At 46.2% G+C, this 21468-nt stretch overlaps 1 protein-coding gene across 9 annotated transcripts in view; it reads right to left on the reverse strand.

Moving 5' to 3' along the window:
- Positions 1-7595: 7595 nt before the first annotated feature.
- Positions 7596-21468, reverse strand: part of CCDC60 (coiled-coil domain containing 60) — a 186822-nt gene continuing 172949 nt past the window's right edge. For 4 of the 9 annotated variants that reach the window (XR_014827400.1, XM_084996388.1, XM_021073556.2 and 1 more), the window contains 6 exons: positions 18484-18555; positions 15263-15325; positions 14455-14577; positions 12442-12573; positions 10105-10294; positions 7596-8010 (listed from right to left, as the gene is read on the reverse strand). Coding sequence is in view for 7 of the 9 variants with exons in the window: in XM_084996388.1 (XP_084852514.1) it covers positions 7909-8010; positions 10105-10294; positions 12442-12573; positions 14455-14577; positions 15263-15325; positions 18484-18555 (682 nt within the window). In the remaining 2 variants the exon portion in view is untranslated. Of the gene's footprint in view, positions 8011-9846; positions 10295-12441; positions 12574-14454; positions 14578-15262; positions 15326-18483; positions 18556-21468 lie in introns of those variants that run through there. The other 5 variants (XM_084996386.1, XM_084996384.1, XM_084996387.1 and 2 more) reach the window with 3 other exon arrangements.

The raw sequence follows: 21468 nt of genomic DNA on the forward strand, positions 1-21468 counted from the left end.
CATGGCTTCCTTTACCTGAAATGCCACCCCTTCTCTTCTACTCTTTTACTAGAAAACTCCTTTGTAAAACCCAACTCAAACGTCTTTTGAAAACTTCCGGGATTCACCTAGGAAATTATTCCAACCCTCCTATGGAGTCATGTGGGCCTGTGAACATAGCTTTTATTGTCCATGCACTTGTTTTTCTCCCAAGTCCAAGTGTCTCACCAGGGAAGGGGGCATGGCTTACTCATCTCTCTCTTGTCAAAGCTGTCTATTCCAGCTGGCTCTATTCTTGATCAGCACTTGTGGATACAGAGGACAGACTGAGCTATACCAGTTCATTAAGTAACTGATTTTTTATTGAGGTATAGTTTACAACATTGTGCTAGTTTCTGGTGTGCAGAAAAGTGATTCAGCCACACACACACATATTCTTTTCCATTATGTTTTATTACAGGATATTGAATATAGTTCCCTGTGCTATACAACAGGACCTTGTCCATCCACTTTATACATAGAATAGTTTATACCTGCTAATACCAAACTTTTACTATATCCCTCTCCCACCCCCTTCCCCCTTTGATAGCCACAAGTTGGTTCTCTATGTCTGTGAGTCTATTTCTGTTTTGTAAACTACTATACCATTTTATATAAGGGACTTGAGCATCTGAGGATTTGGGGATCCATGGAGGACCCAGGACAAACCCCCAGTGGATACTAGGGCACAACTGTACACCCAATCCCCTCATTCATTTTTGTTGTCTTCCTGGTTGGTAGAAGTATAGATCTGGGACCTTTGTGATCTAGCTCTTTCATTTTACAGATGGGGAAACTGAGGCCCCAGAAGAGAAAAGGACTAACTCTGTTGCCATCTCCCCCTTCTTGGCTAGCCCTACACAGCCAACCTACTGTTCATGGGTACGTTTTCTGGAAATGTAAAATGATGTGAGCTTGAAGAAGAGATGAGAAGTAAAGTGAATCTGCTTTAGGTAATCAATGGTTCACAAAATAATAGAGTGTAAATACAATGTTTGCAAATGAGCCAACATTTTAAATGCCCTGGAGTTAACTGGGTATATAATGGAATCTTCTCATGGGTTCTGGCATAAAGAGAAAACAGCATCAAACTGATGGGTTTTGGTACATTTTTATCCCCTCCCTCCCCAATCAGGACTGCTTACAAGTGAGATCCTGCTGCTGTTTCATCAGAGCTGGCTGACGGCATCTCTGCATCACCCCAAGTAAAAATCATTTGGGGTGGATTATCTGCTGCTTTGATCCCCTGAAGTGTTAACCCTCTTTGTTATCATGGTTAAGAGAGGTAATTATTAGAATGTGCTCAGAACAGCCAGCTAGTGAGTATAATGAAAAGACAATGCAGAACGTTGTTTCTTGCTTTTGCTTGGCCATCTGACCTCCTAGCCGTTTCAGCTGTTGGAAATGCGACCATTAAACTGGGACTTAGGTATTAAAACCAACTCCATGTTGTTAGGCCTCCTAAGTGAAGAAGTGTAATCCATGACTTCTCTTCAGAACCTCACTTTTGCTGGGAGAGAAGTCAGAGTGCCAAGGAGGAGACAGATGAAGGGTTCATTAGAAGAACATTTGCCCTGAGCCATTTAGTGCAAATTCAGGTAGCAAACTCTCCAGTTCCTGAGAGCAACACCCATGTGATAGGCATGCTCTGTATTCCAGAATCAACACGGCAGGAAATAAGAGGTGTGGAAAAGACTGAATTCACAAATACAGACAATACATTGGTGGCTGCCTGAGGCAGGTGGGGCATGGGGTGGGGGAATTGGGTGAAGGTGGTTGAGAGGAATGAACTTCCAATTATAAGATGAACAGGTCTCGAGAATGTCAAGTCCAGTACGGTGACTGTAGTTAATAGTACTGTAGTATATACACAAGTTGCTGAGAGCATAGATCTTACAAGTCCTTACTTACCACGAGAAAAAAAAGTAACTGCGTGAAGTGATGATGGATATCCAGACTTATTGTGGTAATCCTTTCCCAATATATTCACACATCAAATCATTAGGTTGTACACCTAAAACTAACACCATGTCTCAGGTCAATTATATCTCAATTTAAAACTAATTAAAAATAAGAAAAAAGATGCGGTATTATAGTTTATTGGAAGACTGGGGATGAGAAAATAATGATGTCATTATTAACCACTTCATACTGTGGAATTCTCCTCCTCTTGGGTTTCCTGGCTTGATGGATACCAGACACATGGTGTTATTCTTTTTTTTTTTTTTTTCTTTTTAGGGTCACACCCGTGGCATATGGAGGTTCCCAGGCTAGGGGTCCAGTTGGAGCTACAGCTGCTGGCCTATGCCACAACAGCGATGCCAGATCTGAGCCACATCTGCACCACAGCTCACAGCAATGCTGGGTCCTTGAGCCACCGAGCGAGGCCAGGGATCAAACCTGCAACCTCAAGGATACTAGTCGGGTTTGCTAATCATTGAGCCATGACGGGAACTCCACATGGAGTTATTCTCAATCTAAACTGAGTATAGATGAGTCAAGCCTCATCTAAATTAATAATAATGCTTACCACAGACTTTAGTTAAAATAACTCCAAGTTCCAATACTTTCTTCTCCACAATGGCCCATCTTGGGAGCGGCCACCCTCTCCACCCCCATTCACTGCCCCTCCACCCCACCACCACCGGCTTTGGAGACCACAGAGCTGGGGAATTCACTGATCTAGCACCTCTTTTCACAGTGCTAGGTAAAGGAGGGTTGGCTCTGATAACATATCCCACCTTACATGGATCATATGCTCTTTTAAAGCTAAATTGGCAGCACTTTCACACCTGCTGCAAAGCTGAGTGATAAAACACTGTGTTCCTGGTCATTCCTCTGTCTCTTGATTGATGCTATGGGGTTAACGTGGGATTTTCTCTTAGCGTTGCCTGCATGGTATTTCTGAGGACAGTCTCCCACTACTGTGTCACCAGCCCCCTCCTCCCCCCCCGGGAGCCTTTCCTCAGGCCTGTCTGGAATTCAGTCATGCTTGTATACAGATCCCTTTTCTCTCTTTAATTCAGAATCCTTTTGCTGCAAGTGAAGGAGACCAACCTGAATCTGGCTCAAGAAGGTTGTAGTCCAATAACTAAACAGTTCAAAGCTCTGGCTAGATCCAGGTGCTACCATGGCGCAAGCAAGACTTAGTATCTCTCTTATTGCATTTCTCAGCTTCGTTTTCCACTCTCTGCTGGCAGTGTCTCTGTGGTGGCTTTCACAAACTGCAGGCCTATTTTATCCTTATTGTCAATATTTCCAAAGGAGAACTCCTTGTTCTCACTAGTTCCAACAGAAGTTCAGGGGAGTTCCCTGGTGGCCTAGTGGGTTAAGGATCCAGATTTGTCACTGCTGTGGCTTGGGTCACTGCTACAGTGAGGTTTCTACTCTCAGCCAGGGAATTTCCACATGCTGGAGTTGTGGCTTAAAAAAAAAAAAAAAAAAAAAAAAAAAAAAAAAAAAAAAGTTCAAGCGTTTAACTTCTATTGGATTAGTTTACACATCCATTCTTCTTTTCTGCTCTGGCCCATGGCCCAAACCAATCTGCCTGGTAGTCTATTTTTATACGACCTCCAATCTTGGAAGGTTTTTATATTTCTAAAGGGTTATGTATATAAAATGAATATGCAACAGGTATTTACTATCTGTTCCATTACAGAAAAAGCTTCTCCAGGGCATATGGGGTTTTAAAAACTCTTGTGACAATCACTCAGACAGCTCAGACAGAGCAGTGGGCCGGAGGCTCACCTGGCATGGACTCAGCATATAGTAGGTGATCAATTATGATTCTGGTGAAAATGCTCACAGCAAAAACATTTCTCCCTGAGGCTCTTCTTTGAGCTTGGGATCTGGGAGGTGATGTACTGCCTACTTCTAGTCCCTAATCTATTTTAGTAGCAAAAACGCTCCCCCTGTTTGAATAAATACTCCTTGCCTAAGCTGTTAATGCCTGTCTGCCTTTTTGGCACAAGGTTTTATCTTGCTAGAGAGCAGGATGGAAGCATTATACTAATATATCCCACTAGATGGAGCTACAGTTCTGAGAAACAGGCTCAGGAGGAGGCAAGCAGGAAGGTGAAGTCTTAAAATGTTAGCATTTCCCCTGCCCAAGACAGATAAACACATTTCACATGTGGCTCTGCCACTTAACCAGCTACGGGACTGTTGGCAAATGACCTTAAGTTTTGGCATCTTTACTTGTATAATGAGGATTATAACAATGCCCACAACAGAGGGATGCTGTGATCATCCAGTAAGATAATACCAGTGTATCGTGGAATTTGCCAACTGTGGAATGCAGAGTAAACATAAGTTAGCATGATGCCAGGAAGCCCCATCGTTAGAGCTATTCCCGGGGCGCGATTCCAAAAGCAAGGTACAGAAAAAGTTAGCATGACATTCTAAAGCAGCTATACTTCAATACAGCTTTAAAAAAGGAAAACAAACAACACAAAAACAAAACAAGGTGACTGTCATGACCTCTTTGTTTCCTACAAAGAGGGGAACTGGGGGTTGGAGGGCAGCGGAAGACGGGAGGGAATTCAGCCAGCTGGACATGAGTACAAAACACCTTTTGGACTTGCCATTTCATTGTCTGTCAAGCAGGTGAGCCTGCCCTGCCGGATCACGAAGGTGAAATGAGATACAGGGCCAGCATTTTGCACGGTGTCTGGGACAGAGCAGTCCCTCGGCAAAGGCTAGGTCGTGAGTGGGCTGCTTGATGCTTTTGCAATTCTGTCCTCAAGGCCCCCTCTCTCCCCTCCTCTTCTAGCCTCTCCTCCCACTTCCTGCTTTAACCTGTCACAGCCCAGTGGATGTTGGTAGCATGTTTCTATCCCTGAGTTTTAAGCCCTTCTCCACTTGACTGTCCTATGAGCATTTCCTACTCAGTATGCTTGGAAGAGAACTTTGTAATTCTGAACTCTCTTTTCTTCCTCTCCTCCTGGTACATGAAAGGTACCATCCTCCATGCCGTGGTCTGAGCTGCAAAACCTGACATGATTCCTGACTCTCCTGTCTTCTGATGATTCTACCTTTTAAATATCCTTTAATGTCTCCCCATCTCTACCGCTACTGTGCTCCCCACAATCACAGCCAGTCTTAGCTCAGTGCCCTGCTCCCTGCCTTGCATTCATGCAGTAGTCATTTTTTTTTTTTCTGAATGCAAATCTGATTATTCCCCTGCTTAACATCCTTCCATGGCTCCCTATGGCCAGTAAGTTGGTCTAAACATCATAACATGGCCTAAGAGGCATCTAAAAATCTGGCATCTACCTCCCTCCCCAGACTCCCTCTCCTCTCATTCCCTGCCCTGTACATATAGTCCAGCCAGACCTATGATATTTTAGTTCCTCAGATAACATCGGTTTTCGGGTTTTTTTTTTGTCTCTAGGCCTTTGTACATGCTGTTCCCTCTACCTGGAACATCTGACCTTCCCTTCCTATCTGCTTCCTTTCTCTCCCTGGCTCCCATTTATCTTACAGGTGATGCCACCCTCTAGAAAGCCTTTCCTGACCTCCCAAGTATAAGTTAGTGCCTCCCAGCCCCGCTCTCGATCCTATGTGCCTTGGGATGTTCTTGCACTTGCTTTAATTTGGAACCACTGCACTAAATGTTAGCCATGGTGGTCACCTGACATTTGAGATAGGTGTGAGATACCCATCAATGTGGTGAAGGTCCCTATTATGTGTCTAGCGGGAAGTCAAAAATGCATTCAAGATTTCTATGAATTGGAATTCCTGTTGTGGCTCAGCGGGTTACGAACGTGACTAGTATCCATGAGGATATGGGTTTGATCCCTGGCCTTGCTCAGTGGGTTAAGGATTTGGCGTGGCCGTAAGATGCAGTGTAGGCTGCAGAAGCAGCTCGGATCCAGTGTTGCTGTGGCTGTGGTGTAGGCCAGCAGCTGCAGCTCTGATTAGACCCCTAACCTGGGAACTTCCATATGTCATGGGTGTGGCCCTAAAAAAAAGGATTTCTATAAATCTACAGAGCTCAGGTAGTAGTGGTCTATTTCTGACTCCCGGATCCTACTAAACTCTTCATTGTATTCAGGTCTGAGTCCCTAAATCCCTTTCTTTACCCACAAGCAGACTCTGGTGTAGAACACAGCCTCTCCTGTTTCCTCAAAACATCCCCTGGCTGTGTGGCAGGTATTACTGAAGGTCCAAGATGATGGGGTTGAAGGAGCTAGCTTGCCTTGTAGTTCTTAGAGATCCTTCAGGGGCCCCGCCCCAGAAACTTTTCCCTGGTTGGTTTTCTCCTAAGATGCCTCCTCACTCTCATGTTACTCAGCTTCCTTTTCCTTCCTCCTCTTTTTCTGGTCCTCCTCTTTTCTTATCTGCTCCTCTTCACCCTAATTCTTACTTAGTATAGAGAAGTTTAGGATCTCAACTCTGCAGACTCGTTATAGACTGCACCTCACCCCTGCACCCCGATGGCTTGTCACAGGATCACACTAAATAGAGGGTATCAGTGCAGATGTCACACAATCTCTCTGCCCTCCAATCACCCTTTGTTGACTTGTCTCCATGTATGTTCTCTGTGATTAGGGACCTTGTCTGCTTTGGTCATTGCCTACCCTCAGAACCTAGAAATTGGTTGATGCATATTGAGCTCTCGGTAAATATTCATTGAATGAATGAATAAATAGCTGAATAGGTGACTGGATGAGTGAGTTGTTGCTTAGACTGAAAAGCAGTTCCAGTTCAACTCTCTTCCCCCTCATCCTTTCTGGATTATCCTGGAGAGATTCAGCCTATACGAGTGTTCTGATAATCTGTGCAGGACTGCAAATCAAGACCAGTTGTTTAACTGCTAATTCAGCTTGGCCATCAGTGAGAGAGTTAAAATGATTCAGGTCCTATAATTTAGTGAGAATGTAGGAAAGCAGAGGACAAAGATGAGAAAAGAGGTTAAATGGCAATGAGCCTACATAGATTTTGAAATGACTGGAAGTTAAGCTTCCTCATACAAAGGAAACCATCAGAAGATATTACAAGGCTTCTTCTTCTTTTTTTTTTTTTTTTTTTTTAGGACCACACATGCGGCATATGGAGGTTCCCAGGCCAGGGATTGAATTGGAGCTGCATCTGCCAGCCTACGCCACAGCCACAGCAATGCAGGATCCAAGCAGTGTTTTCGACCTACACCACAGCTCATGGCAATGCCAGATCCTTAACCCATTGAGCAAGGCCAGGGATCGAACCCATATCCTCATGGATACCAGCTGGATTCTTAAGCCGCTGAACCACAACAAGAACTCCCTGTTACAAGGATTCTTAAGGATGAGATTTTCTTGCACAGCACCTGCCTTGTTGGGAAATGCCCCATCCATCCATCCATTCACTCATCTCTATCCAGGACAATATATATAACATTGAGAAATACACTCTAGCATCAATGGTGTGAAATGGGGACAACATCAGTACCTACTTAACCAAGTAATTCTGAGATTTAAATACTATCATTAGGCAATAACATCACCCAGCCTTGTTGTATAACAAAAGCTCAATAAATGATCATTGTAGATTATTATTAGCATCTGAATACCACACCGAAATTCCACAGCTCCAACTTTTTCCCAGCTGGACATCAAACACTCAGCTCAATTTTATTATCCAGAATTTGAGGAAGAAGTATAGGGTGATGAAATCTGGAGAGGGAGTAGGCAGAGTCAGGCTGGACCACTGAGGATCAGAGGTTGGGAGAGTCAGGCTGGGCTGTGAGGTAGAGTTTCCACCTGGGAGTGGCTCCCTATAGAACGCTGCCAGAAGCCAGGCTCCAGATGACCCTGCTCTATCATAATGAGTGTCCATGAGAGTAGGTAGGAAGCCGGAACACGGTGTAGACAGCTCTCCCTCACAGGGATAGTTGGTCAACCCAGGCCCCTACGTCTGGGCACTGTGGGCCCTGATGGGGACACTGATCCGGTTCTGCAACCAGTTGATATAATCCTCTTGAGGCATATGGATGATGTGTTCTCGAACAAACTGAGGGGGAAATACAGTGACAGACTCAGATTTGATTTGAAAGTCAGACTCTGGGCCTGTGCCCTCTCAACTAGATCCTGGAAGGTGTGTGACTGAGGCTGGTGGCCCCAGGATGGCCTCCAACCATTCAGGCTTTCATAATGCCTGGAGCATCATGCTGGTGATGGTTCTCTCAGGAAAAGAACCTCTTTCCAGCTTCCTGACTTAGCAGGCTAATTTGAAATCCCTTCTTGTCCCTGTTGACCCAAAGAAATTTGTGGAGAGCAGGAAAATCCAGCTCTCCCCAAATTTTTCCAGCATTTCCCCCTCTTTTCTACTCTTTTAAAAAAGTCATTCATCCCGAAACTTTTTAGGTTCATAGACCCCTTGAGAACTGAGGAACTATGGGCTTGCTTCCAAGAAAGGGTTAAGACACAAAGCATAGAGTTTCATATGGACTCCAGATTAAGAGACCCCCACATCCAGGTTTATCAGAAGTTCTGTGATGTTCCCCCTGGGAGAAGAGCATGCTAAATTTTTTTAGCTAGGGCCATGAACTCACTTCAGAGAAAAGGGACTGTTCATGCCCTCTCCTGTTAGCCACTCAGAGACGGCCCTCATGAGTGGCAGGTGGAATGCAGACCCCATAACTGGGCAGCTGCCCTAGACTTAGTTTTGGACTAGCCTGCCAGAGTCTCCCCCGAAAGAGCTTCACAGGGTGTGGGCAGTGGGGTCTGGACATATGAACTTGTCCACAGGGCCATCCGCCCTCCCCCACCCCTGACCTTGCACCCATATACACAACTCAGGTCAGCCTGTGGAAGGGCCAACCTGTCCTGAAACTACCAAGAGAATGCCATTTGAGTCACTTCTTTTTCTTGAGGTATTGAAAGCCCTATTGAAATGGACATGTGCCATCAGATAAAATTAAGGAAGTGACTCCACTGACATCTGTTAATACCTTAGTGGGGGGGGGGTCTTTCTCTGCCTCTCCCCCCACCCCCATCTGCTGACATTTTTTTTTTTTCCTTTTTGGGGCCGCACCCGCAGCATATGGAGGTTCCCAGGCTAGGGGTCGAATCAGAGCTGTAGCTGCCAGCCTCCACAGTCATTAGCAACGCACGATCCAGGCTGCATCTGTGACCTACACCACAGCTCACGACAATGCCAGATCCTTAATCCACTGAACAAGGCCAGGCATCGAACCCACAACCTCATGGGTCTTAGTCAGATTCGTTTCTGCTGCACCACAATGGGAACTCCCTGCTGACACCTTCTGATGCCCTAAGGGAAAAGAGCACTGGGAACTTCTAGGATGGGTGGGGAAGGTAAACTACTGTTGCAAACTCTTCAGCGGCTCCTCAGCACCCTCCAGGTAAAGACCTAATTCCTTAACTTGACCTTCAGAGAGCTGCACAGGCTGACCTCTTCAATCCCCTTGGAACTGTGCATCCTCTTGCTCTCTTCCTTCCAAACCTACTGACTGCCACTGAATTTCTCCAACAGGTTCTGTCCTGCTTTGGGGTCTTTGCACATGCTGTTCCCTCTTCCTGACCTGCTCTTTTCCCTTCTCTTCATGGGGCTGTCATTTCATCATCCAGATCTCACCCTCTCTAGTGGCTCTAGTTACCATAAACCTCTTCTGCATTGACCTTAAATCAGTGCTCCTCAATCTTTATTGCACATACAAGTCTCCTGGCATCTCATTTAAATGTAGATTCTGAGCTGGTAGACAGGGTTGGGAGCCTGAGATTCTGCTATTCTAACAAGCACCCATGTAAGGTCCATGCTGCTCGTCCATGGGCCACAATTTTAGTTGCCAAACCCAGAGTGCTCCTTATTACAGTTGCCAGTTGCTTTATTCACGTGTCTATTTATTTAGGTTTCTCCAAAGCCTCCAAGTTTTCAGGGGGCACCATTTCCACAGAATATAATGTCCCCCAGAATGGAACAACCAAGGACATGTGATGCTCCCTCTCCTACTAGACAATGAGTTCTGGGAAGGCCTTTTAAAATCTGTGTTCCCAGCACGTACGCAAGTGCCTGGGTGTTGAGAGAGGAGGGAAGGAGTGTTCCCCAAGGAGGCGATGTGAGGGGAAAGGAAGTGGGCATTACCTCAATAGCCACTGCAATGTCTGGAGAGCACAGTTCCCAGACCCTCAGGTCCTGCAACACCTTCAGGAGGACATGCGGCCGGATCCTCAGGTCCAGGTTTTCCCCAAACTTCTGCAGTTTTATCAGGATCTTTCTGGCAGGGCGGAAATTCTTCAGATCCTCAGGGAGTTTGGACAGCAGGTCAAAATACCTTCAGTTCCAAGAGGAGAGGACCTGTTAGGAAACTGCTGGGAGACGAGTCTGGGCACCTCGGCACCTCGGCACCCCGCATCCCCATCTCCACTATCTCCTTCTACCACTCAGGTGATGTCTCCAGGGCAGTATCAGTCTTTACCTGGGGGACCTTCCTCCCTCCTAAATGTAAAGTGCCCACAGATCAGGCAGGTCTTTATTTCCAGGGCTAGTAAAAGCTGGAGCATGATTTGTATCGCATTAAAAAGATGAAGGGCATGGGAGTTCCGTGGTGGTCTAAGGGTTAGGACTCGGCACTTGCACCGCTGCGGCCTGGGTTCAGTCCATGGTCTGGGAACTGAGATCCCACATCAGGTTGCTCAAGGCTGTGGCCAAAAAAAAGAGGGGGGAGCATGCTTTCAAGATCTGCATTTATGATTTTTCTACCAAGAAGATGATGTGAAAAGCTAGAAGGAAGGAAGAAAGCTGGTATACTGAAGCTTTTCTTTTGAGAGTTAAAAGAAGCCGGGGAGGACACGGACACATCTGAGGGATACCTTCGAGGAAGCAAGAGGCTGTCACACACCAGGTACAGCTGCTGCTGCTGCTGTTGCATGTGTGTTTGCATGTCTCTGCTACTGAGTAATGAGTAAGCTGGGGTCAACGTTTTGTGTATTTCAGTGGGTTTTCAGAACCTCTGTTAACATTATAACAGTGTGTGAAGGTAGTTTGGTAATCTATCCTTGAGATGGTAGAAATAAGGCAGGTTCTAACTGGGGGGTTGTTCAGGTGGGATTAGGGCTTAAGGTGGAGTACTATCTTGTTTTTAAAAAGTCTTGTTTTCCCCCAGATATATATGTGGAAAAGGCCGAAGAAGAAACTGATCATCCATCATATATTTTGGCTATTCATACAGCTTTATATTTGTGATATGTATTTATTCATGTCTCCTTGTAGATTCCCATTCTGTATTATTATAATCATTGAAGGGATTCTGGGTACATTTTCAGACTTTCCCATCTTACATTTAGATCTTAATTTACTCACCCCGACAGGATGGAGGTTCAGGACAATTCTACAATTCTACAATTCTAGACTGCAGATGAGCATAGAGACAGGTCGGACAGGGGTTTGAATCCTAAAGTTTCCTTGTTTGTACAGTGGGGGTCAATATGTACCCTTCAGGATTTTTTGTCGGGAATAAAGTAGATAATTTATGAAAATTACATAGGGTGCTGTCTGCCATTCAGTAACCACTCAAATCACATTGCTTTTTGCTGTACTTATTTCATCCCTGTCCTGGGGCACAGTGTCCCTGGGATATGCCTACCTGGCTCTGCGGCTTTGTTTTTTTTTGTTTGTTTGTTTGTTTTTTAAGCCTCCCCCACAGCACATGGAAGTTTCTGGGCCAGGGATCAAATTCGAGCCAGAGCTGCAACCTATGTCACAGCTGTAACAAGACAAGATCCTAGGAGTTCCTGTTGTAGCACAGTGGAAATGAATCTGACTAGGAACCATGAGGTTGTGGGTTTGATCCCTGGCCTTGCTCAGTGGGTTAAGGATCTGTCGTTGCTATGAGCTGTGGTGTAGGTCGGCAGCTGTAGCTCCAATTCAACCCCTAGCCTGGGAACCTCCATATGCTGTGCGTGCGGCCCTAAAAAGCGGAAAAAAAAAAAAAAAAGACAAGATCCTTAACCTACTGTGCTGGGATTGAACTGGTGTCTCCACAGAGACAAGCGCAATCATTAACTCACTGTGCCACAGCGGGAGCTCCTCTATCTTTAAGAGTGAAGTTATCTGGGGAATATAGTTCTCCCCTCATAGACCTCAAAATCTGTAGACATTTTCAGACTGGTTTGCCGCTTCTGCCTCTCTTATAGGGGCTGGCAAGTTAATGCTTATTTGCAAGCCTGAATCAAACAGAAGGTAAATATGGAGAACATGGCTGGGTGGATTATCTGTGGTGCAGAAACTGAGGAGTTCTTGCCTGACTGTACTCTGGATATAGCCTGTGTGCAGGTGGGAGGTTACTGGTGGCCAAGGACAGTTCTGAAGCCATGCTTCTTTGTGTCTTAAAGGATAATGGGATCAAATGTAATTCTGTAATACCAGTGGCCCCTTTGTGCCCTTCAGGGCACTGTCTTATCTGGCTCTCAGGATCTTTACCAGTGATCTGCAATTTCTTCTGCATCTCCTTTTACCACGGAGACTTGATGTCTCATTTTTGCTATATCCTTTTGGAAAGTTGAGACGAGTTGAAAAGAATGGAACTTCTGGATACCTCTTTCTTCTTGGCGCCTGCATCATAGGTTGTATGAGAAAGAGGAAGAAGAATCAGATACTGTTTTCATTGAACCATCCTAGCTGCCTTTTGAGATCTGAGTTAAACACCTTTTCCTTCATGAGGCCTTTCCTAACTCTCTTAGCCCCTCTATAATTTACAATCTGGCTTTAGGGACAGCTCTCTCCAACATTCTGAAATGCTTGTGTATTGCTTAACGCAGTCACCTTTTATCAGCCCTTGTTCTCTCCCTACTTTTGCTTGTATTTACACAGCTTTCTTGTTTGTAAAATGGAACATAATAATGATTCCTGGATCCAAGGCGTGAGGAGTAAATGATAATGTGTGAATAATGTCAAGCTTAGGTAGGTGTTTAACTCATGTTGGTTCCTTTCTTTCCTACTCCCTTTATCATTTTGTGCATATATCCTATCTCTCCAAAGAGACAACCATGTCTTCCCTGTATATGAATTTCAATGGCTTCCCATTTACTCAGAATAAAGTCCTATGAGTGACTTGCCCTCCAAGGTTCTAGATTATTTAGCCCTTGTGAAATTTTCCAGCTTTATCTCTATCCTTTCCATTCCTTCTCTTCCAGCATTTTACGGTTTAGCTCATGAAAAAAATCTCTGAGATAAAGTTCAACCTCCATAGCTGGACTAGTAAGGCCTTTTATGATCTGGCCTCTCTTTACCTTTCTGATTACCTTGTAAACAGCCTAATCTCCAGCCACACCTGACTATTGGCAGTGTGGTCCACCGTGCCCTTTCTCGCCTCTAGGACTTTGCTGTTGCTTTTTCCTGGAACGCTCTTCCCTCCTATTTTTTCTGTGTGACTGCCTGGGTTTGAATTCCACCTTTACAGCTTAACCGCTAAGTGACTGTTGACAAGAGACATCTCTGAGCTCACTTTTCTTATCTGTAAAATGGGTCTAATAATACCAGCTACCCCATGGGATTATTGTGAGGAATAAGTAATAAAAGACAAAGCTCTTATTCCCATGCCTGGTACATAGCTAAGTGTCCTAGAAATAGCATTTATTTTTATTAAACTGAAAAACTGTTTCCTCCAGGAAGACTATTCTGATTTCCCTTAGATCTTTCTGTGCTCCCTTAGCTTCCTGCTTACTTCCACGCTGGCCTTCGTCACCCTGTGGGCTAAGAGCTTGCTTATCTGTCTCCCTCACTAGACTGAGAGCTCCCATAAGATGGAGGCAAGTCATCTCTGAACCCGTGGCCCAGAGAAGCTAAGTGGGTGACAGGGCAAAGGGTTATCATGAAAACTCCCCTGAATGGATGAGTTCATTGGGGTAAAGAGTCACTGTAGTCAAAGAGTCATCTAGGAAGGGAGGCTCTCAGAATAGAAAAGAAAAGCTTCATGGGTCTGCTGGAGCTCTGAAAGTCAAGTTCCAAGTCTTAATCATGACATTCACGGCTATGTATGATGGAGCTCTCACCTATCACTCCTTCCTCCTCTTCCTCTGTTCAACATCCCTTCCTATCTTGGACCTTATATGCAAGTCTGCTGTCTGGAATGTCCTTCCATCTTCTCGCCATTCTGCCAGCTCTTCCGCATCTGTCAGGGCTCAGCCTTAATGTCACCTCCTTAGGGAGGTCTTTCTGGATTACCCAACCTGAATTGGGTCCCCATGGTTTCTCTCTCTCTCCTAGAACCCTGTTCTCTTACTGTAGAGCAATGGTTATTATCTGTACCTATATATTTATGGATTCAGTTATTTAGTCTCTACCCGTTATTTCCCAGATGGCCATAAGCTCCCTGAGGGCGGGGAACATGTCCTTCTCATTCCCTGCCAGAGGCCCAACCCCTAGCATCTGGTGGCTCTAGAGCAGGTACCAGGTGGATGTCCTTGGAGTGAATGGATGTACGTGTGCCCTTACTTCATGAGGATTTCCATCTTGTCCTGCAGACAGAAGCCAGCCTCCTGGGCAACACTGTAAAACTTGGCCCTCAGGGTGTTACACACCCCACTCTTGGAGTGGATGATGTCACGGTTGGTGCGGCTGTGGACATAGATAAGAAGGGCTGGGGGGATTGGAGCCCAAGGGACAGACCAGTGAGGCTGGCCTCCCCGGGCCCCAAGGTGCTCTCAGCAGTGATTCCCTGTATCCACCCGGGTTCTCTACCCCCTCCTGGAGCCTCCTTCAGCATCCTCCGGATGCAGGAAGGACAGACGTACCCAACAATATCAGGCTGGTGGGTCAGGCCTTATTACATGAGTCCACATGAGACATTTGGTTATTTAGGCCCAGCAAATGTTAAGGATGGTGAGATGGAAATGGAATATGGAGCTGGGAGATTCAGGCTCAAACTCCTGTCCCACCAGGTTTCAGCTGTGTGGCCTCCGATGAGCCAATTCACCTGGCCAAGTTTCAGTCTGTTCCTCTGTAGAATGGGGTAGCATCCCTGCCTTACAGGACTGGCTTTGAGGAATAAGCAGGATAATGACTACGGAATGCTGTGCCCAGGGCCAAGCATGAGGGAGGACAAATTTGTTGCCACTGTCTGTGCTGTGGCTGAGCATCTTGGCCACAAGCCCCTTGCCCTGAGAGTCCTTGGTCCTTTAACAGTGTCTATGGCTTCAGGGAGTCTGGTCTGCACTGGGTTATCCCTGCACCCCAGGAAGATAGAGGATGTGGTCACCACAATCCCTCTTGCCCAGCATCTTCCACTGCCCATCTGGCCTACCTTTTAGATTTCTTCTGGAGGACTTGGGAGTGGCTGTCTCCACTTGTACTGCTGGATCTGTCACTGAAATACAAAGGGATGGTTTCACAATGCCTGGAGTCAAATTTTCCCCAAAAGGGTGACTTTAGGGCCCCACAACACCTGTCTGCCTCTAAGATTTAGGTCCTAATCAAGGCATCAGAAATAGAACTCAATGTACCTTCCCCCACATCTTGGTCTTTGCTTCTGCCTAGACCAACCTCCTTATTTCTTTTCCATTTGCTCCAATTCTACCCTGTTTCATGGCTGAACCTCAAGAGGGGCCAAGGAAAGGGGAGATTGAGACAGGCAGAAGGGGTCTTTTGTTGTTTACCACAGCTAATAACATGACTTCCTTCACCTGCCTACTCTTTGAGTCACACTAACAGCTCTAGTAAACAGTAGAGTCATCTATGGGAGGAAGGTCAAAGCCAACCTGCTTCCCCAAAGAATTCATCGGCAGAGGTTGGGCAGCTGGCTGGATGCAAACATAGGCTTCTTGGGCATCAATGCTGGGGCTCTGCTGCCCATGGCAAGTCCTGCCTGCTCTGACTCTTCTAGTCCAGCTGTGGCCTCCTGCCTCTGCATAGTGCTGGGATGGCATCTTTTCTGGACCCCAAGTTCATTGGTATAAAACTGGTCTCTCCATCCAGAGGACAGGTTCATTTAGGATGCTCCTGTCCCCCTTCTACACCTGTCAGCATTGGACCTGGGGCTGAGTGCGGATGTGGTGAAGGGAGGGTCAAATCCTTAGTCACATTGTCTGTGGTGTTCCTGGCCCCAGACTGCCTCCTCATCTGAGGAGTCTCTTATTTAAACTGGACCCTGATGCTGAACACCCATTTCATTCAACTGTGGAGGCAGATCCCTGGCACGAGCACCTCCCAGGCTGTGGATAAGCACCTCTGCTTGGAACTTTTACCTCATCTGTGATCAGTCAACTCCTCAGGCGTCTGAGCCTTTCCAGGTGGGGGCTGACTGAATTCCTTAAGTGGCTGCGCCCTCCTGTGGCTTTGCTGGTTTGGTTCCTAGAGGAGGTGTAGCTCTTTGCACCTGCCCATCCCCCCCACCTTCCTCCAGCTCCTACTTTAGTGACCTGGGCCTTGAGCATCACTGTTCCCCAACTTTGTTTCTTCCAAATGTTTGAGGAACTGACTTGTCTGCTCTATCAGTGTGATTCTAGAGGGAGAGACTGTTTTTCTTACCCCTACAATGTGTGGCTAGCCCTTCCCTTCCAGCCCTGTGGCCTATGGGACTTTTTTAGGGAGGCTGGCCATTGCCCAGACCCCATAGGGGAAGGTCATGGCCTTTTCTGCTTTTCCCAGAGGCTCATGGGACTAGACCTAGAAGTCTTGGATCTGGTAGGTGATGGAGTAGGCCCTTATTCCATCTTGTGGAGAGGCAGAGCCCCAGCAATGATGCCCAGGAAGCCTGTGTTTGCATCCAACCAGCTGCCCAATCTCTGCTGATGAATTCTCTGGAGGAGCAGATTGACTTTGACGTTCCTCCTATGGATGGCTCCCTTGTTTTCTAGAGCTGACAGTGTGACTCAGGGAGGAGGCAGGAGGTGAGGAAGTGGTATTATGAGCTGTGATAAACAGACAGACAACAAAAGACCCTTTTGCCCATCTCAGTCTCCCCTTTCCTTGGCCCTCCTTAAGATGCAGCCACACTGGTCTTTGTTTAGTGCCTCTAAGCTTCCTCCTGTTTCAGACCCTTTGCACATGCTAGTCCCTCTGCTTGGAACACTATTCCCACCATTCCCTCTAGAGTGGGGCTCCTGGGCTCTTCAGGAGGGAATAGGAATCACTGCAGAAATTGCTCAGAATGAGAATGAAGATTCCTGGAATTCCCGTCGTGGCACAGTGGAAATGAATCCACGTAGGAACCATGAGGTGGCAGGTTCGATCCCTGGCCTAATTCAGTGGGTTAAGGATCTGGCGTTGCCGTGAGCTGTGGTGTAGAACACAGATGTGGCTTGGATCTGGGGTTGCTGTGGCTGTGGTGTAGGTCGGCAGCTGTAGCTTTGATTAGACCCCTAGCCTGGGAACCTCCATATGCTGTGGGTGCGGCCCTAACAAGCTAAAAAAGAGGGAGAGAAAGAAGATTCCAGATCCCATCTTTCCCGGCCACAGGCTAGCTAATTCTTCTTTCCTTCAAGCCTCAGCTTAAATGTCAAACTCAGTCTTGGTCAGAAACCCTGGTGTGCAACATTTGCCTGATCCTCCATAATTTTCCTTCAGAATGCTTTCCATAGTCATGATTATACAGCTAACTCTGCAGGATGATTTGACAAATGCATGATTCTCCCATTAGACCAGCCATTCTTAACCACGGGCAGGATTCAAGGAGTCCATGAATGCGATGGAGGAAAAAAAAAGGTTACATCTCTATTTTAACTAGCCTTTAGCAGAAATGGAAATCACAGGTGTTTGCACATCATATTAAAATTCTAAGATATTTTGAAAAGTCATTTACATTTGACACTAATCCAAAATTAATGGTAGATATTAGACCTGCTGCTGTCTTGTTATAGAAGTTGTTGCTAAAGAAGCTCACAGATGACTCTATACCCCAATTGGGTTGTAATATCGTAATCAATATTACAATAGAATCTTTTGTAAACCTTTGTAATTTGTAGTATGCACTTAAAAGCATTTTCTTCTCCTGAAAGGAGTCCATAGGCTTCCTCAGATGGTCAAAGAGTCTGTGGCATAAAAGGAGTTATGACCCCAGAGAAGACAGTAAGATCCATGAGGGCAGGTTCATCTGCTTTGTTGCCAAAAAACCCCGCTGAATCTCCAAAAAACCTAGCACAGTTCCTGCACATGGAAGGAAGTGATGAATATTCTCTAGATGAATAAAGGAATTGGGGGGCAGACCTTCCCCTCCCAGGTTACAAGGCATCCTAGTAAAGGGGGCAGGTCTAGCTCCTGAACATGCCCTCCCTACCTCATCCCTCCACCACTGTTAAGATTTTAACTTCACGGTATAAGTCAGTTGGGGAGAAAGGGCTGAGTACTCACCCCCAGGCCCTGGGAGTTCAGGAACTTATTTCTTGTGAAGAAGGAAAAAGGTGCCCCTCCCAGTCCCGCTCTCCACGGTCTGGTGGGGGGGCATTTCTGTGACCACCCCTCCCCCACCCTGCCCCGTAAATGCGCGATGCGTCCCTATCCGCCCACTAGGGCCTCAGGGCTTCCTACCTTGATTTGCGGGTGGTCTGCATGTCTTTATAGGCAGAATCGCTCTTGTTTTGCCTGAGCACTGACAAGATACTGCAAAGCAAGATGAGTCACTTAATAAGGCATTGAACAGACGATGCTTCAGAGGCAGTAAATATCTGTGGGAGGATGGTGAAGTCTCTCTCTTTTTTTTTTGCTTTTTTTTTTTTTTTTTGCTTTTTAGGGCTGCGCCCTTGGCATATGGAGGTTCCCAGACTAGGGGTCCAATTGGAGCTACAGCTGCCGGCCTACACCACAGCCACAGCCACGCCAGATCCAAGCCTTTTCTGTGACCTATACCACAGCTCACGGCAATGGCCGTATCCTTAACCCACTAACCAAGGCCAGGGATCAAGCCCACAACCTTATGGTACCTAGTCATTTCTACTGAGCCACAACGGGAACTCCGAGAAGTCTCTTTCTAGAGCAGGGCTCCTGGGCTGTTCAAGAGGGCAGAGGAATCACCTAGGAAAACTGATCAGATGTAAATGAAGATTCCTGAGCCCTACTCCTGGAGCCTGGAGTGGGACCCCAGAAACTGCATTTAAAATGATACACGGGGACTTCCTATCATGGCTCAGAGGAATCGAATCCAACTGGTATCCACAAGGATGTGGGTTGGGCTGGCTCAGTGGGTTAAAGATCCAGCGTTGTCATGAGCTGTGGCGTAGGTCGCAGACATAGCTTGGATCCCCAAGTGCTGTGCCTAAGGCTGTGGCCAGCAGCTGCAGCTCTGATTCAACCCCTAGCCTGGAAACTTCCATATACAGCAGGTACAGTCCTAAAAAGCAAAAAAAAAAAAAAAAAAAAAAAAAAAAAAAAAGAAAAAAGACACACATACACACACTCTTCCTATGCAGGTGTGCACCTTGAAAGTCTTTGAATTTCCCAATATGCTACGAAATAATGCCCGTTCCAAGTGCTTGTTAAAAGATACAGTTTCCTTAGAGTTCCCCTCATGGCTCAGTATGTTAAGAACCTGACTAGTATCCATGAGGATGCGGGTTTGATTCCAGGCCTTGCTCAGTGGGCTAAGGATCCAGTGTTGCCACAAGTTGAGATGTAGGTTGTAGATGCGGCTCAGATCAAGCTTGCTGTGGTCAGTGGTGTAGGCCGGCAGCTGCAGCTCCAGATTTGACCCCTATCCTGGGAACTTCCATATGCCAAGGGTGCAGCCCTAAAAAGACAGACAAAAACAAAAGGAAATAACCCCCAAAAAAGCTTCCCCTAGGGATCCTGATTCAGTGGGTCTGCGATGAAGCTGAGAAATTTGTGTATTTCACAAGCACCCCAGCTGATTCTAATCATCAGGGACATTTGGAAAACACTGCTAGAAGATTTTAAGAAAAGGTCATTTTTGGAGTTCCTGTTGTGGCTCAGTGGGTTAAGGACCCTGCATTGTCTCTGTGAGAATGCGGGTTCAAAGCCTGGCCAATCCTTGGCCATGATTTAATGAGTTAAGAATATGGTGTTGCTGGGAGCTATGGCATAGGTGGCAGATGTGGCTCAGATCTGGTGTTGCTATGACTGTGGTGTAGGCTGGCAGCTGCAGCTTTGATTCGACTCCTAGCCCAGGAACCTCCATATGCCTCAGGTACAGCCCTAAAAAAAAAAAAAAAAAAAAAAAAAAAGAAAAGGTCATTTTTCTAGACAATGTTACAGCCTAAAGGCTTATGTCCCCCCCGCCACAAAATTCATATGTTGAATCCTAACACCCAAGAGAGTGCTGTCAGGAGGTGAGGGCCTTTGGGAGATGACTAGATCATGAGGGTGGAACCCTAATAAGAGAAACCCCTGAGAACTAGCTTGTTCTCTCCACCATGCTAGGACACAGTGAGAAGGCAGCTGACCGTGACGAAGGGGGCCCCTCGCTGGCTGCTGACTCTGGGGGCACCTTGATCTTAGGCTTTCCAGCCTCTAGAACTGTGTGAAATAAATGCCTGTTGGTTACAAGCCAGTTTATGGTATTTTTGTTACAGCACCTGGAACACACTAAGATAGGTGGCCAAAGGGTGGTCTTGAGGCTAGGGGCTGGGCAGGTAGGTTTCCCTAAAACCCCCTGAATTCTATGTCAGTCTTGATGGGAGCAGCTTTGGTGTCTAAAGTGAAATAGGAATCTAGATTCTAAAGTGAGGAGGGCAAAAGAAAATCTGCAGCTCTCCCAGTCTCTCAGCAGCTCCGCAGAGAAGCCTTCAGTGTTTGCTGTCTTAGTGAGAGATTAGAGAGATTCTTCTCCTGGAGGAATTGAAGAGGGTAGGAAATTTCAACAGGTTCTAGCGCTGTAACCATGGTTATTTTATCCATTAAAGTGAATGCAGAGGCCACCAGATGAGTTTTGTGAGAACCAGGGTCTTTGTGTGGCTTTTGTCTTTGGCCATTCTTCTCCATCTCTCCTCCACGATGGAGGGGATGGTAGTGGGTACTGGTTAATAAACCCATTTTGACAAGATGTTGCAAAGATTCTGTGGGATGCTGTGTGAAACAAAAGTAACAACCATCACCACCCATCCCCACTGTTGCCCCTTTATTGTGTGCTTAGGATATGCCAGGTACATACAATGTGATAAATATATTATCTCACTAAATGTTTAAAATGACTCAGGTGATGCAGACATTATTTCCATAACAGTAATAACACTTTGCCAGGATTTTATCATTGAATTCGCACTAAAGCCCTTTGGGAGAGGTTGTGAAATGAGCCTTACTTTACAAACCAGCAACCAGGCTCAGAGAGGTGAAGTAACCTGCTCAACAGCACACAGCAATTTCAATCATGGAAGTGGAGATGGACCCTAGTCTACTTGGTACCAAGGCCAATGTTCTGATGATATGCCATCTTGTGACAGAGATGAGAAAACTGAGGTTTCGAGAAAGGCTGAGGGACTTGTTCAAAGGCACCAGGTCTTGAATCCATGTCAGTCTGACTCCAGAGGTAGTGTTCAAGATGTGAGTTCTTATAAAGGAAGG

The sequence above is a fragment of the Sus scrofa genome, chromosome 14, assembly GCF_054392235.1.
Source record: "Sus scrofa isolate SSC_HxYL_T2T_F1_AM1 chromosome 14, Sscrofa_HxYL_maternal_Yorkshire_Landrace_v2.0, whole genome shotgun sequence".
In the NCBI taxonomy this organism is placed as follows: Eukaryota; Metazoa; Chordata; class Mammalia; order Artiodactyla; family Suidae; genus Sus; species Sus scrofa.